This window comes from Lithobates pipiens, unplaced genomic scaffold, assembly GCF_037356315.1.
Source record: "Lithobates pipiens isolate NorthernLeopardFrog02 unplaced genomic scaffold, aLitPip1_a1.2 Scaffold_27, whole genome shotgun sequence".
NCBI lineage: Eukaryota > Metazoa > Chordata > Amphibia > Anura > Ranidae > Lithobates > Lithobates pipiens.
Genome location: NW_027507788.1, coordinates 76,547,501 through 76,565,374, shown reverse-complemented (window position 1 = coordinate 76,565,374; position 17,874 = coordinate 76,547,501). Strand labels below are relative to the sequence as shown.

Genomic DNA, 17,874 nt, shown 5'->3' with positions numbered 1-17,874 from the left:
AAAAAAAAACTATGCAGACGCGGGTTGATTTACTAAAACAGGAGAGCACAAAATCTGGTGCAGTTATGCATGGTAGCCAATCCGCTTCTAACTTCAGCTTGTTCAATTAAGCATTTACAATAAAACATGGACACTTATTGGTTTCTTTGCAGAGCTGCACCAGATTTTGCACTCTCCAGTTTTAATAATTCAAGCCCAATGTAACAAACAAGTCCTATAAAATATCTGACAGAACAAAGCCAAATATGCATACACTGTTCACCAGGATATTATCTTTATTTACTTTAGAGACAATAATTGTATTTGGATTAAATTTCCCCTGAGGTATGACTCTAAAACCTTTGCATACGATATTCAATACTGAAACTATATTGGATTTATAGGAGTATCCTACTGTCACCAACTCACTTCAGTCAGTACACTCAGTTTAACTAGATGATGAAAATGTATTGTTACATTTAAAAACATTACAAAATTTTGGGAATTCAAAAATGTAAGATAATGAAATAATCCTTTGTGCCGATATACCTTTACAAAGTTGTACAAACATACTTTCATTTACTGGGACTTTGCTTTCAGCTCTCCAGGAGACATAGGTATATGCTTAAATCCCCCATCCCTAAATAAAACTAGCCATGATTCCTCCACCATGCTTAACAGCATGGATGGAGGAATTCGCCCTGCCAGCACCCAAGGCTGCTTGAATACCTCAAGAGCGACTGTTCTAAAAAGAAGGCAGTCACTGTTCAACTGACAATTTTAAGCCCAGCTTCTTCAATTTTATAAATCAGGGGTTGTCCAGCTGGATGGTGCCAAAAGGACCACCCAAAACCTACATTTCGGCAGATTCAGAATGTATGTGGCTGGAATGAATAATACCAGCTTACCCCTTACTTTGCTCCCTTGGCCCCTGCTGCACTCTTTAGCATCAGGAGCCAACACAAACACATGGTACAATACTAGGATAATCCATACTGTCACAAGGGGATTTCATAGCCCTGTGAAAGACAAGAGTCTAGTGACTTGTACTATACACAGGAAGATTTATTCTGCTAGGGAAGATCAAGTTAAAGCAGACCTTGCAATAAAAAAAAAAAAAAAAAAGCACTCTACGCAGATTGTGGACTTTGTTTTTTACTGCAAGCTTTAATGTGAACCTGTTGTGTTGCCCTGAATGGGCAAAGATCAGGTTCATGTTAAGGTATACCAAAAATGGAAAAACGATCATGAACAGAACCCAAGTTATTTTGTTGCTGGTGTTTAATCTCCAACAATTTTAAACTAGCTAGCCTATTTTAAGGCTGGATGATTCATAGTAATTTAAAAGTAAGCAGTATCAATGTGTATGGTTTACTGGGGGGGGGGGGGGGGGGACGATAAATGGCAACTTGTTTGTGGGACTTAAAGCTTTATTGCTCTAACCCAGGGACGTGCGGTGAGGTCAGTGGGCTAGTGAGGCACCTGAATCAGGTATCAGAGCCAGATAAGCACAAGTTACTGATGCTGCGAACATTAGAGCGAGAGCAAAAATTCTAGCAGAAGACCTCCTTTAATTCTAAACATGTAAAAAAATTTAAAGCATCGCCTATGGAGATTCAAAAAAAAAAGTCAGATGAACGGTAGTTTTTTTTGTTGTATTCATGAAACCGTTTCTTTCCAAAAAAAAAAAAGAAAGTTTGAAAAATTGCTGCGCAAATACCATGTAACATAAAAAGTTGCAACGACCACCATTTCATTCCCTAGGGTGTCTGCTAAAATTAATATTTTTACATGTAGGGAGAGAAGTGTCAGAATTGGACTGGGTGGCAAGGGGTTAATATCCATAAGTAATATGCAATTCTAGATTGAAAATATAGTAAATTTTAACTATAAAAAACTGAATCTGTACTCAAGCAGGTGGCTTAACAGACAAATTACTGAAGTTTGAAGTTATAACTTCAAACCAGTAATTTCACAGTAAATCGATAAATAATACATTATGTTAGAGCATATAGCACAATGTGATTTAGTGAACTAAAAAAAACAGTACCTTTTCAGCAGTAGAAGATACTCATTCTCCCTCTTCACTGTGTGAGACAAATATGGGATTATGAGGAAATCTTATACCCATAAACCCAAGTTTTTTGCTTCTAGTTAGAGGGCTGGGCTGGAAGGGAGCAGGTGTCTTTTAGACATGCCCCCTTCTATGACACTGCAGTGAGAGGACAGCCTCCACTGCAGCATTTTTATTGGAAAGCTGGGGCCAATGGTACTTTACCATTGGTCCAAGGCTCCAAACTATCCACTGAGCTCAGGGCCTCTGACAAGAAGTGAAATGCACTGTGAGCTCATCCTCTCAGGCTGCTGCAAACAGTGTGAGCTTGTATTTAAACTGGCCACTCTGTATGTAGCTTCTCTTGCATAAAGAGCCTGTATCTCCAGAACCATAGGTCTCATGTCACACACACACACACACACACACACTTTTTTTATATTTGTGTTCATGGCAGCCTTCCCTGACTGCACGTCCTTGCGCCAACCCTTATATAGTTTTGCAAGCAGGGCTTTGGTTTACTGACTGGTGAAGTGTCCTCAAATAAGGTTTACTATTTCTGGGTAGAGAGGACACAGCAATTATTGTCCTGTGGGATTTTAGGAGAAGTAACCAAGAGTTACAAGAGTATGAGATAATGTTCCCCCATCTTGGGGAGGGGCTGTGTACCTAGGGACCATGAAAAAAAATCCATTAAGGGGAAGGTTATTCTAGCAGTGCACCTGCCAGCAAATCAAAAAAGAACCGATAGTGCTAACAAGAGCAGAGCCTAATTAATTTGATCATGCTGAACATTGTAATTTGTACAGCTACAGTTAAGCATATTGATGCATCCACCTCAAAGAGCATTTCAAATTACTCTATCAAAGGAGAGCAAAGGCATCTCTACAAAAAAGCTCACAAGTACTGCGTGCAAAATTGAGGACACTAAAAAGGTGTATGGACCCAGAGGCTGCCAGTAAAGTAAAACGCCTTGGCTCAGAATCAAAAGCAATGTCCCCCAAGAAGCCTTTCAGCTTTACGAACCACTATTAAATATACTACCAACCTTAGGGTAATGAGGTAGGACAAGAAGCTCTTTAAGAAGACGTTTCTTTGCCAGTTTGGATCCGCAGAGATTAACAGAACCCACTACGTGGAGATTGTTGTACTCTGTGAAGGATCGGCAGTCGATTACTAGGACCCCTTCACTGTCCTCTCTTAAGATTCCTGCCAGTCTCTGGGCCTGTATCGCCTGGGGTGGTTTCTTCTCTCCCCCCATGTTAAACAGTCTGTTCAAAAATGTAAATAAAAAAAAAGAAGATGGGACATACATATATTAATTCATACAGATGGATATAGCATGTCTTCTTTGCCAACCTCTTAAAATATTTTTTTTAGTAACACTTTGCAGCTCAAGTTGTGTATCAAAACAAAATCTCAAAATAAAACGGTAATAAACCCAAAACCAAAAAACTAATATATTACTGCTTAATCAGTTTTAGATGTGGTGGCTCCATTAGTTTTCCTTTAGGCTTTTCCCCTTTATTTTCACCTTGTAATCTGGCCACTAATACTCATCCATTCTGGATGAAGGGGCAAATTTGAACCGCAGCATTTTCAGACTAGGGGGAAGGGAGTGTTAGGTGTACTAGCAGCTTAGTTACAATAACATTACAGCACAACTCCACCTCACACTGCAGTTACAGCAAAATGTTTTTTCCTTATGGGATAAAGGTTTTACATGAATAAAAGCTGATCATTGTAAGCACCTCTGCCAGCGGTTAATGGTTTGTTTCAACCCTGTAACTGAAACCATTGTAGGAGAGCTTGTCCTTTGGAAAAAACTTACCTGCAGGATCAGCATGTGAAAATAAAACAAAGCCTAAAAAAGAAAAAACAAATGAAGCCATGACATCTAAGAATTGTTAATCTGCAATATAGTAAGTGTTTGTTTTGGGGTTTAATACCACTTTTAGAATTATAATAAAGTCAAATCAGGTTTATAAAGCAGCAATAGAAAATGTTTCAATGTAAACGGTTTTACAATAATGCTACATACATATACCTCTACATATTCAAAAACATGAATTTATGGCATCCATTTAAAAGCAGAAAAAAAAAAAATCATTCTAAATACAATGAAATTGCTGGCCTCACTGCTCTGTATTATACATAATAAAAAATAACACTAGTTTAAGCACCATGAAAGTAGACGGTACACAAAAAAGCCAGATTGTGGATTTAAAATTTGAGTTACCTAGTTATTCAGGAAAAAAACAAAAACAAAAAAACACACAAGTACATCTAGTTCAAACCAATAAAGTTGTACATATAGTCACAATGGAACAGCAAACTAAAAAACAGTCCCACCCTAAGGCATCTATCAATTGTGTTCCCGTTTAATATTGTTGGGCAGACAACCATTCATCCTGGCTTGCTTTTTCCCACAGGAACTGCATGGTGAATATGCCACTGTTACTAGGTTAAGCAATTAATCTGCATGGAAAAGTTTATTTCCCCTGCCAGACTAAGATCAAGACTATAGATCTTAAACTTGACAACTCAATGCCAATTAAAGTCGAATTATAGACATTGTTCAACAAAATTGGTGTTGCAAAACAAAATTCCAGTCAGCGACAAATCACAGAAATGCAGCAGCCAGCCCACCGTCGCACTAGCCCAGCAAGCAGTCCAGCCAAATCAGCCCCTAAATACAGTGAGTAATTTATTGAGCAGGTATCTGGCACTGGTCATCCTCATTAGTACTGTATTGGTCAGTCTATTTTTATTTTATGTATTGCTATATAGGTTTGCCCTGCATGCCCCGGACCTGGGCCTATGGGCTGCAATTCAAATATATAGACTATATTGTCACAGTCAATGCCTGTAAAAAAAAAAAAAAAAATTATATTTATTGGCGTCTGCCACTAGACCATCCCAAAAGATAATTTTGCATTGCTAGTAAAAATAGGCTCTACTTTAGTTTCATCTCTGCCTGCCAATCATGGAATAGCACAACATAACAGGGCATTTTGGAATTGGCAAAGAATTACTCAAGTTGAACTTGCCCTTTCAGTTGAGCTACCCCTCTCAGTCACAGCATGTTAGGTCCCAAAAAAAAGAAAAAAAGGGTGAACTCCAGTGGTCTAAAGCTTTGCCTTCTCCACTATCAGCCTGTGATGAGTTTCCTGTATTAGAAGTCACCATCAAGCCACGGTTAGCAAATGGGAAAACTATAATTGTCACAAAGTGATAGCTAAACAAGTTAAGACCTCAGAAAAAAAAAACTGCCTCTGCCAGGTAACAGTGATCTTAAGTTGATCACTGTATGCTGTTGATTGTTTGCAATATCGGAGATTTACCATTGGTGTTGCCACCCGTTTGATTGTCACAGTAGCAACTGTGGAACGCAGTTCTGTATACCAAGTAGCATGCTGGATAACAAGACTTTTTCCCTGTATATGAAAAGAGGGCCTGAAATACAGCAGAAAGAGGGCCTGAAATACAGGTGAATACAACATCTTACTTCCTCATGTGGCTAAAGCACCTCATTGTGAAAGCAGTCTGTTCTACACCAGGGTCTCTACAACAGCTTTTATTTTTATCTCCTACAGGTTGCTTTTTAATCTGCAAAATTAGATTACTTGTAAACAGTTTTTCTGTCTAGTTTTTCCGCAATAGGCTCAGATGTGTTGATAATGTAAGTACACGACTGCTACATGGGGCAGGCTCACTTTTTTCAAATTATTTTTTACTGCTAATGGAACAGAAATATATTTTTGCAAATGTGAACTGCTGCTGCTGGTGGCAGGGGGGTGGGGGGCCAGAAGCAAGATCAGCTCATTTTCATAGCTGTATTTTGACCCATCGACAGACAGAATTAAATAAGTACATTTAATAAAGATTTGAAGCTTGTGTAGCGGTCATGCCACATGCTCGGTTGTTTGAATTCCCCTGTAGCGGCTTTATTACCTATTGTTCCTGACAGCCTATTCATTATTTTCCCACATGGTGACAAGGCCGTTAGCGCTGCTGTGATATCACACATGATTGTTGTACTGCAGACTTACCGGCTACCATGGCCTAGAGCTGCACGATTCTGGCTAAAAAAAAAAAAAAATCACCATTTTTTTTTTTGCTTAGAAGATAGATCACAATTTCCGTGGCGCAACATCTTTCACATTAAAACAAAAAAAAAAAAAAAAAAAAAAAAAATTGGGCTAACTATGGTTTTTTCTTTTTTATTTGTTGAAGTGTATTTTTTTTTTTTGAAAGACCGCTGGGCAAATGGTGACCTAAAATATTGCCACAATTGACATTTTATTCCCTAGGGTCTCTGCTAAAATCTATATAACGTTTGGCAGTTTCAAGTAATTTTCTAGCAAAAAATATTGATTTTAACTTAAACAAGTGCCAGGAAAAAAGATTTAAACTTGAATTAATCTTCCTGCATTTAGTTGCTTAAAAACTTGGCAGACTGCCTGGATTTTATTTTTTCACACAGAAGTTTCTCCCTTTGATCTAAGAAAGAAGAGTTGGTTACAATGTTTCATGTTATACTTGGCAGACTGCCTAGATGTTCTTTTGGCAGCTGAGTGAGCAGAGAATTCTCTACAATCGTCAAACTTTGCGATATAGACCGGGAGAAAGGGGTTGAATCGAGATCACGTTTAAACGATTAATTGTGCAGCTCTACCGTGGCCGCATTTAACCAATACCTTACATGAAAACACGACTCTGAATGGGTTTAAATGGCCATAAGCAGCCTTTTATTAAGAAACCATAAACAATTATCTTATTAATCAACACCGACGCTACTGTAGCAGGTATTTGGAAGCGAGCATGGGCTACTGAATCTGCTGTATCAAGCACCAGTTCCATACCACGGCCCCCAGCCGCAAATACACAGACTCGGGGACAATTATTTAACACATTACCATCTGATACAACCCCAATACCATTCTCACCTTACTGACGTCACTTATTCGTGAAGATACCCATACCAAAGATGAGCCCCTCCCATCATTCTCCACAAAAAATTTGTGACCATGCCCACCTTCAAAACCCTGATACCCCTGCCACAGATGCCAAAGTGCGGTGTTCAGGTGCACTCTGTCCCCTTGCAAATAGAGCCAGTTGTCACCCTCCAACTCGGCATGGCATACAGCAAGGCCTCAAAGAATTGTGCCACCTCCTTGTTTAGTTTAATTCTTAAGTTTCGCCACAGAGCAAGCCAGATGCCAAAAGGCTCTACCCACAATGTCGGACCACACTAAATTAGCGTCCGGGAAAAAGGATCTTTGTCTCAAGAACTCAAATTATGTCCCTGAATCAACTCCCGAGTAGCCCAGATCCCAAGATCATTGCCCCCAGCGTGCAACAACAAGATGTCTGGGGGTCTATCCAACCTGGCATACCGATGCACTTCAGGCAATACCCGGGACCACAGCATGCCCGGAACTCTGATCCACCCAACGCTGGCCTCACTCCGTGGTAAGCCCAATTGCCTCCCTTCCAGTCTAACTGAAGCCCTTTTTGCACCCCAAAAAAAAACAAACAACATAGAAGTGCCCCAAGAATCCACACCAAACAGTCTCTGTCTGAAAAACATGAAAATACAAGAATAAGGAATAACAAGGCCATGAAAAGCAGAAACAAAGAAAAAAAAAAACATTACATATGACAGAGGGATACAACTACAAACAAGTTACAGAAGAGGAGGAAGAACTTTTAAACTAAAATGTTGCGATTCCCAGCAACCGATTCGCTGAAGGATTTGGTCACCCAAACCCCATCTGGATGCCTCCGTGGCAGCCCCTGTTCTGAAAGAATGTGAAGCATATGCTAATGGATTAAAACCAACAGACAGGAGGCATTTTATAAAAAACGAAATAAACTGGAAACAGGACAATGCCAACCCGTCAGTGTGTGTCAAAAAAGGCCTGGGCACAGCCGCCGTGACTCCTAACCAAGTGAGCATAGCTGTAACCAGGCAGGAAGATTAAGTTCCAAAAGTAAACCAAACATCCCAAAAGAAAACAGGACGGCGGGAAACAGGCACCGGCCTACCCTTTCTGTAAACCTTGCAAAGTTTTTTTCACCAAAAAAGCACCCCCGAGAGCCGGAAAATTTTTCAAACCAGACAGCTTTTGATTCAGTGAGGAGATCGATACTCCTTCCTCAAAGTTTTTACCAATGTAATACAGTAGTACCTGCAAACGATCTTCCTGAAAACCACCACCCACCAAACTCCCCAATCTGTGCCATTCGCTCCCCAGACTCTCATAAGCTATCCAAGTAGCAGAACAGACCAACTGCCGATTCAAGCCAGCTATGGTGGAAAGGCGACGTCCCGAAAGTGATCGGGGCATGGAATTACGAGCTGCTCCGCCTCCAGTGCCAACTGGCGGAATTTATTCCACTGCAGACAAGCAAGGGCATCAGCCACTGTTTTATTCATCCCAGGAAAATGGACAGCATATACAAAAGCATTTAAAACTCAAACAACACAAAACCAAACACCTTAGAAAACACACAACTGGTGGGGGAAGAAGCATTAACAGTGTTACTGGCCTGTACAACCCCTAAATTATCACAGTGGAACCACACACGTTTGTTTCAGAATCCCTGGCCCCAAATTTCAACCGCCAACACTATCGGGAATAATTCCAACAGTACAAGGTTGCGTAGCAAATCTGAATTATTCCAGGACTCTGGCCACTGCCCCGCACTCCGACTCCCAAAATAGGCTGTGTATCTAGCCAAGCCCACCGCATCTGTGTAGAGGTCCAAGTCGAAGTTGGACATCGCTTTCTCCATCCGCAAGGACCGCCCATTGTACTGGTCAAGGAACATTTCCCAGACTCGAAGATCTTCCTGATGGGCCTTAAGTAGTCGCACATAATGATGCAGGGATGGCAGCCGCCAGCCAAAAACCCGCCCCATAGGCATGAGGCGGCAGGCAAAGTTGAGTTTGCCCAGCAGCGACTGCAGGGAATGAAATTGCAACTCCTTGCAACTCTGGGCATGGGCAACCATCCCCCGAAGATCTTCCAGTTTATCGACAGGTAGCCTGCATTCCATCCTAATCGTATCAATGATGATACCCAGAAACTTCAGTTCCTCAACCGGACCTTACATTTTCAGGCGCCAAGGGCACCCCAAAAACCTCAGACACATGCTATAACGTGGCCAACAAGATCTGGCAAGTCCGAGTCCCCGGAGGGTCGACCACTGAAAAATGAACCAAATAGTGGATAACCGACTGCAAACCTGACAAATCTCACACCACCCATTCCAGAAACTAACTGAAAGTTTCGAAGGAGGAACAGGAAATAGCGCAACCCATGGGCAAACATTGGTCCGCAAAATACTGCCCTTCCCAAATGCAGCCCAACAGGCGAAAACTCTGTGGGTGTACAGGCAGCAATCGGAAAGCTGACTCAATGTCAGTTTTAGCCAACAGCGCACCTTGCCCAAACTTACGCATCCATTTAATGGCATTGTCGAAAGAGGCATAAGACACCGCGCACCACTGGGGGTCAATAGCATCATTGACTGACCCACACCGGGGGTGTGACAGATAAGGCAAAAATTTGTTGGGTTCCTTCTTGGGGGACCACCCCAAGCGGAGAAACCACCAAATCAGCCAGTGGAGGGAAACAAAAACAGGCCCACCATCCTACACATGGACACCTCCTTGGCTAGTTTTGACGAAACCACCTCTGGGTGCAAGTGTGCTGAGCGCAAGTTGTCCCCCACCGGAGGAACAGTAGACAATGTACAAGGAATAGTAAAACCCTCTCTGAACCCCTGAAACAAAAACTGCCCAGCGGCCCTCTCCGGATACCTACCGAGAAAGGACACCATTTTTTCCACCCTAGCTGGAGTTCTCCCTCTTTCCAGCATTGGTCGACTTCCCTTTACCCTGCTTAAAAGCACTTGAACAATGGATGTGAACCTCCGCATCCATGATGATACCAGCAGGATCCCCCGAATCTGCAAGTTCCATCACTGAACCACCAGCAGTACCCCTCCCAGTTTGCGGCCAATGGTGTTGAGGCATTAGCACCCCCCACCCCCGAAAAGGGAAAAAGGTTGTGGAATGGTCCTCGCCTGCCTAGGTCATCAGCTTCATCCACAAGCTAATATTATTGTGGTCTCACCTCTGCTGTTGAAACTGCTGATCATAGAGTAACCAGGCTACTCCTCTGTACACTCTTTGGGCCTCACTAATAGAGTCCAGATAGCAGAACAGCACTCCGGCGCCTTCTCCCCGATCACGCTGAACAAAATAGCGAATGCCTGGAGCCAATTCCCAAATGTCCTTGGAATCAATTGGTATTGCCGCTTTTCTTCCTCCTTTTTACTTTCGTCCGGTTTAACCTCGTCTAACTTAAAACTTTTCCAGTGGCAGAAGTGCAGAAGTGCAAATATCTCAACGTACTCCCCTTTCCAAATCTGTTCTCATCTCTGGTTTGAGAAGCGCACCTAAAGGGCCCTTGAAAGCAGGCGTAAATCTCGCCTTTTGCCGAGTCGGACAAACACACTCCATACAGAATCCCCTCTGATGGCTTGGGCTTCAACGCAGTCTTAGATGCTCCATCTGCAGAAACCAAAACAGGTGCTGGTACAACTGATCCAGCAGCTCTGTCCGCAGCCACAAGGTCACTCGCAGTAGCCTCCTGCATCCAGTTGAGCCCTCTGGTCATGCAAAGTGTCCTCTTCATAACCCGATGCCGCGATTTCTCCTTCCGAACAGTCCTTTTCCTCACGCACTGTGGTGCCCAGGGAAGGGTTAACAGCCAGCCCTAGCAGTCGTCCGCTGATGTCAGCGGCCACCCCACAGCCTGCAAATCTTGTCGCCTCCTTCCTCCCACGCTGGAAGCTCTGCCTAGGATAGCTGGAGGCAAACACTGCTCTCAGCTCCAGAATGGGGGGCGGTGACACGGAGAACTGGCGCCTGGAACCACATCTGTCAGATGGGGTCTCGGCCGTGCCAGGGGACAGGTCAGCACCCGTGGACACTTCTCTCCCAGGCTGGGCTGACAGAAGGGGGAGGCCCCCGGGAGCCGGCCGCCTGGTCCTGTGCATCAGCAAGATGGGAGCTGTGTAAATTAGGTGATTGGTAACTCCCAGGGTCTTGCCGAGGTAGGGGATTCCTCGCTGGCCTGAGAGAGAGGCTGCCTCTTGGCCTTTGGAGCTGAAGGTTCCCTCCCGATTTTTGGGGCTCCTAGTGCGGAGGCCAACCCTAGGGGTCATTTAGGGGCTCAGGAGGGTGAGACCTCCTAGCCCATGATGGCCGGGGGGCAGGTGAAGCAAGAACCTGCCCCGACCCCTGCAGTATACCTGCCATCTGTCACTCGAGCCACTGAGGCCCGTTAGCTGTCCTCAATTGAGAAAGCAGTCCCTCAATGTCCGCCATGGTAAATCCTTGTATAACACCTACTTGGAACCAAAAAGGTCACTTGCTCTGCCTGGCCCCAACTAACTCCCCTTCACGGATTAGACCACCGTTAGCCAACCCATACTGCTCCAACCTACCATGCCTTGCTCTCATTGAATAGCTAAGGCCTACTGCCATTTGAAACATTCATTTTAATCTGCCTAACTACAGCCTTTACTGCAAAGCCAGTCATGTAGGCCTTACACTTAATGCTGTGCATATCATTCCAGGCCTGTACTGTTGTGTTGTCACCTAGTGCACAGCGTAGTGTAAAATGTAGTTTTAAACTAGAATTTCAGGTTTATTTTCACTTTAGTTTGTGTGGGCCATGATTTTTGGCAATTAAAAAAAAAAAAACGCAAGCGTGGCATAACGTACATTTTAAACGTGGGTTACTATCTGTCAAGTTAAATTGTTCAGGAGAGGTTGTAAAAACATCCAATGTACATTAACCACTTACAGACTGGACCATTTTGCTGGTCAAAGACCAGACCACTTTTTGGGATTCGGCACTGCGTCGCTTTAACTGACAATTGCGCGGTCGTGCGACGTGGCTCCAAAACAAAATTGACGTCCTTTTTTTCCCACAAATAGAGCTTTCTTTTGGTGGTATTTGATCACCCCTGCGGTTTTTATTTTTTGCGCTATAAACAAAAATAGAGCGACAATTTTGAAAAAAACGCATTATTTTTAACTTTTTGTTATAATAAATATCCCCCAAAAATATATAAAAAAAACATTTTTTTCCCTCAGTTTAGGCCGATACGTATTCTTCTACATTTTTTTTTTTTTTTTTTAACCAAAAAGATCGCAATAAGCGATTATTGATTGGTTTGCGCAAAAGTTATAGCGTTTACAAAATAGGGATAGTTTTATAGCATTTTTATTAATAATTTTTTATTATTTTTTTACTAGTAATGGCGGCGATCAGCGATTTTTATTGTGACTGTGACATTGTGTCAAAAATGTCCGATGGGTCCCCCACATTTTTGGGACCATTGTCATTTATACAGTAATCACTGCTATATAAATGCAGTGATTCCTGTGTAAATGACACTGGCAGTGAAGGGGTTAACCAGTGGGTGGCAGTGTAGGGGTTAAGTGTTCCTAGGGGTGTGTTACTAACTGTGGGGGGGTTGGGCTTTCATTTAGTGAACACTGATCTCTGCTCCAATCACATGGAGCAGAGATCAGAGTCACTAGTTGCTAGGCAGAATGGAGAAATGCTGTTTACACGGCATTTCCTCCATTCAGCCTTCCCGTGAGACGATCGCAGGGATGCCCGGGGTGATCGAGTCCGCGGGTCCCGTGACCGGACTCACGGGGGTCCCGACCAGCGCAGGGCAGCATTGAAAATTGGACATACATGTACGCCAATATTCCTGCCCGTGCCATTCTGTCGACGTACACCGTCGTGCGCTGGTCGGGAACCGGTTAACCACTTGCCGACCAACACACGCCGATGTACGTCCTATTTTTGAAGAGGGATAACTAGGTAACGGCAGCAGCTGCAGCCGTTATAACGATAACGGTGGTCTCCGCAGCAGATTCGCAGCGAGATCACCGCTATCAGCGGCGGGAGAGGTGCCACCCCCCCTCCCGCCGCTTACCGGAGCCGTCGGTAGCGGCGGAGGCGATCGGGTCCTTTCGTTAGCTGGGTATGGAGACGAGTGAGGCTAAGATGGCCCCCACTCATCTCTATACCATAGGAGGGCGGAAGCGACGTCAAAACGTCACTTCCGCCCATACCTCTTAAAGGTATATTTTTTTTAAATGTTTTATTTTTTTGCATTTTAGCCCATATATGAGATCTGAGGACTTTTTGACCCCAGATCTCATATTTAAGAGGACCTGTCATGCTTTTTTCTATTACAAGGGATGTTTACATTCCTTGTAATAGGAATAAAAGTGATCCATTTTTTTTTAAAACAGTGTAAAAATAAAATCAATTAAAATAAATAAGAGAAAAAAAAAAGTTTTTTTTAAAAACACCCCGTCACGACCTCTGTAGCGCAAAAAATGCAACCTGTAGAATTTTTTAAATATCGCTTATGGAGATTTTTGAGGCTAAAAGTTTGACGCCATTCCACGAGCAGCGCAATTTTGAAGCATGACATGTTGGGTATCAATTTACTCGGCATACCATTATCTTTCACAATAAAAAAAAAATTGGGCTAATTTTACTGTTGTCTTATTTTTTTATTCAAAAAAAGTGCATTTTTTCCAAAAAAAGTGCGCTTGTAAGACCGCTGCGCAAATACGGTGTGAAAAAAAGTATTTCAATGACCGCCATTTTATTCTCTAGGGCGTTAGAAAAAAAAACAATATAAAATGTTTGGGGGTTCTAAGTAATTTTCTAGCAAAAAAAACGGTTTTAAACATGTAAACACCATGTCTGAAAAAGAGGCCTGGTCCTTAAGTCCTTAAAAAGTAGACTTTCACTTGGATCACATGGCTGGCTGAACAGAAATACTTATTTCATTAGTGAAACTGTTTACACATATATAAATTAAAGCTTTTTATTTAGAATTATGCCAGATGTTCTATTTTAATCCAAAGTTTTCACAAAATTCATATTACTTAATTCTTATTGGTTTTCTTTTATCACATTAAAAATCGTGATTTAAACCAAAAAAGTATAGCCAATTTTCAATATATGTTGCAAATTTGTGTGTTTCACAATAATTTGTATTCAAATCAAGCTCAAAGAAAAGCAGGGTTTCCGTTTACTGCATAGTGGATGATGTCTGAAATGAAAGTAAAGTTATTTTATAGGGGAAATACTCTCTCCACATTCAGCAGCAGAAAGAGTAAGAATTACATAGTATAAGCACCAGCGGTAGGCAACCTTGGCACTCCAGCTGTGGTGAAACTACAAATCCCATCATGCCTCTACATCTAGGAGTCATGCTTTTGATTGTCAAGGTCTTGCAATGTATTACGGGACTTGTAGTTTCACCACAGCTGGAGGGCCGAGGTTGCCTACCCCTGGTATACACTGTCAAAACTCAAGAACAAACATGGCTCTATTACTTTTCTTTATTTCCAACTTATGATCTTGCCAATTACACTTCCTGTCCCAGGGTGACGGCGCTCACTCATCTGTATCCAAGAAAAGCAGAGTTGGCACCCTAGGGCACAAATATAGAACACCTCCCTTGTCTCCTATCACATGGGGGGATTGGACTGAAGGCAGAAACAATTATTCTGATAAGAGCGATGTGCAGGCAGAGAGCACAGGAAAGTAGCGCAAAACAGAAAAAAATAAATAAAAATAAAATAAAAATAAAAACTTTCTAGGGTATATTTAACGATCAAAAAAATTACATGCAAGTGAGCCACGTTTTGCGGCGATAGAGCGTTTTTACATCCAGAAAACTCAGAACACACTTTTTTCTTTTTACAGCCCATAAACACCCCTTCCAAAAACAGTTAATAAAAGTCTATGTGTGCATGGACACATAAGATAACATGATTGGGAGTTTGACCGTAGAAAAAAAAAAGTGTGGCGCAAAAAACAGCAGCTGTAAAAGAAGCCTTTCACATGGGTGGATAGAATTCAGCTTTTAGCTGCAGATACGCAATTAAACTCACACAATGCTTTCCTATGGCCCCATTCACACACTGCATTTAGCGACAGATTCGTTTCATGGGGTTTTGTGCGGCTAGAGAAATAAATTTGACTGCATCCAGGACCGATTTAGCACAGCTATCTGCACATAACAGGTAAATCGCAGTGTACTATTGCGGATAGCAGTAGCAACGTGGAAAGAAAAAAAAAAAAAAAAAAGTATGGCAAGAATGTTCGACTGCAGCTAAACGCAGCCGCACGTAAACACTGCTAATCACAATGTACAGCTGCAAGCGATTGCTGTGTCTGGAGTCTTGGAATTTCAAAACAAAACATGCTTTTAACAGAGGCAGAACAACCGTCCATGTGAAAGAGGCCTTCTGGTTTGCATAAACTTTAACAGGGACTCTTGTGTGTTTGAGATGTGTTTGCCAATACCCAAGGCTGCTTTGAATTTATTCATTAATAGAAAGAAAAAAAAAGAAGGAGGAAGAAGAAATAGAATATATATATTATACTGCTTGGAGGACTTTTCTCCCAAATGCTTGGTCTTGCACTGAGATAAGGTCCAATCTATAGTGCTTCATGCAAGTCGAGTAGTTTAACCATGTTGCTGCTCGACAGATTGGTTCTGGTGTCGTTCCAGCTCGCTTTGCCCAGGAGGCCGATAACGCCCGTGTGGAGTGAGCCATGGGGGAAAAGGGACATTCCGTTTTCATAATTTTGTAGGCTTCAACAATAGCTTGTTTAATCCATCTTGCGATTGTGTTTTTTGAAGTTTGGGACCCCAATTTTTTTTCCCGCATGTAAAATAGTGCATTGGATTTTCTAATGCTTTTTGACATTTCCAGATACTGTAAGACACAGGCTCTCACATCCAGTTGGTGGAATTCTATTTCCTTTGGACTGGTGGGGGACCCACAGAATAACGGTAAAACAATTTCTTGAGTTCTATGGAATTTTGTCACTACTTTAGGTAAAAGCCCTGGGTCTGTGCGTGGCACCAGTCAGCCCGTAACCACGTCCATCTAGTGACGAAACGCGCAGGGAGGAACGGCGTGCTGACGTCACCGCGTTCTACGTAGACCCAGAAGTGCGGGCGGTAGCCGAGAGCCGGCCGGCTCGATTTTGCAAATCGTTGGTTTTTACGCTATGCGAGTTTACTTGCTTTTTACTTATCAGCTTAATAAAAGGGTTTTACACTATGCGTATGTTCCCTTGTTTCCTATATACGTTGGGGCATTAACGTTTCAACTGCTTGGAGTGTCTGGAGAGAGTGGCTCGGTGTGGTTCCCAGGACTGACTATCTAGACCATCCTCTAACACGCTTTTTATCTCACTTAACACTGAGATCTTATATTCTGGTAAGCGGCTCTTATTACCCATTGGTGGAGGTGCTTCAGCGGAATCCCTGTTACACGATTTTGGTGTTATTTTTCCTTGCACATTGGACCAACTGATTCACTTTCTATGGGACTTGTATGGACCGTTTTTCTGGCTATATACACACACTGAATGAAATTTATTCATGAAATGTTCATTCTTTTTACTTGCATTTATACTCTTGATGAGTTTTTTTGCCGCCAGACCTCTAGAAAAATAGCCAACAGCCATGCTCTGCATAAAAACTACAGTAAAATGGCCGCGGCCGCCAGAAAATGGCAGGAGCACATTCTGGAGGTAAATTTTACACAGGCACCTCACACACAGAGAAAAGGGACAGACAACAAGCGGACCCAAACAGACAGCGCGGCCCCTGCCAAGGTTCAGAGCCCCCTCGGAGGACCCCTGGCCAAGTTAAATACACCGCACCTCATGCCCAGTCATGCAGCGGCCCCCACGGGGGGGGGGGGGGGAAGAAAAAAAGGGATAGGGAGAGAGGAAAGGGAGAGCATTCACAAATGTCAATTTATAAGTGCTTGAAAATAATCCACGCGATTCAGTGGTTGCTGTAAGAGTGATCCAAATAATAAAGTGCTGTATTCACACTCAGGTGCTCCCCCCTATGTATTGGATGCTCACCTTAGAACATGCGACCTTGCTGTTAAGCTTGGTCAATGCACGCTTTAGAACCACTTATGGGTTCAGTAGTACATCTGGAATCCTGGATTGGTCCTCACTTATGCCTCAGAGTGTCAATAAAATGCCATTTGTGCCTCAGTATGTACCCTACACTATCTGCCAGGAACGATCAGCACACCATCTCAATGGCACTGACGTGCCATGCTATTGTAAGTACCGTGTGGGAGTTTATTGCGTTTTAAAAATAAATTGTTTTACATACTACACCATGAAGTCCTCTTCTCTCTATTAACATACCGAGGCACAAATGGCAATGTCACACGATCTAAGGTGAGCGTCCAATACCTTTCATGTACTGCACAATTATCGCTTTATAGCTATTTAGTACTACTATTTATGATAGCGCAACACATACATATTTTTGATCTATTTACGTGTAACGCTAGCAGCTGATTCAATAGAAGAATATTGGTCCCAAAGAGACTTATCTGGTCTTAAAGTCAGTGGAGACTCACAGGACGTCGCATTATAAATTATTGAAGTTATACAGGGTTTCTTACAGTAGACCAGACAAATCAAGCACATGGCTCTGAAAGCAGCAGTGGTACTGCAGCTGATCGCCACCTGTATGGCTGCCTTTTCAACTTATTGAGTCATTAAATATATTCATTCACTATGACCAGCTATTTTCTACTGTGTGATTAGAAGTACTATAGATAAGTTACTGCCCAGCAACAGCCTTCTTTGGAGTGCCTATTAGGTCACACTTGAGCTCTGGATGAGGTAATGCAGAAAGCTGGGCATGCTACTTGTGATGTAATG

At 42.6% G+C, this 17,874-nt stretch overlaps 1 protein-coding gene across 1 annotated transcript in view; it reads right to left on the bottom strand.

The window, feature by feature from the left end:
* LOC143933928 (dual specificity protein phosphatase 8-like) overlaps positions 1-17,874 on the bottom strand; it is a 42,797-nt gene that overhangs the window by 15,969 nt on the left and 8,954 nt on the right. The window contains exon 2 of the mRNA XM_077457084.1: positions 3,081-3,303. Within this exon, the coding sequence (XP_077313210.1) occupies positions 3,081-3,293 (213 nt within the window). The 5' untranslated portion in view covers positions 3,294-3,303. The remainder of the gene's footprint in view (positions 1-3,080; positions 3,304-17,874) is intronic.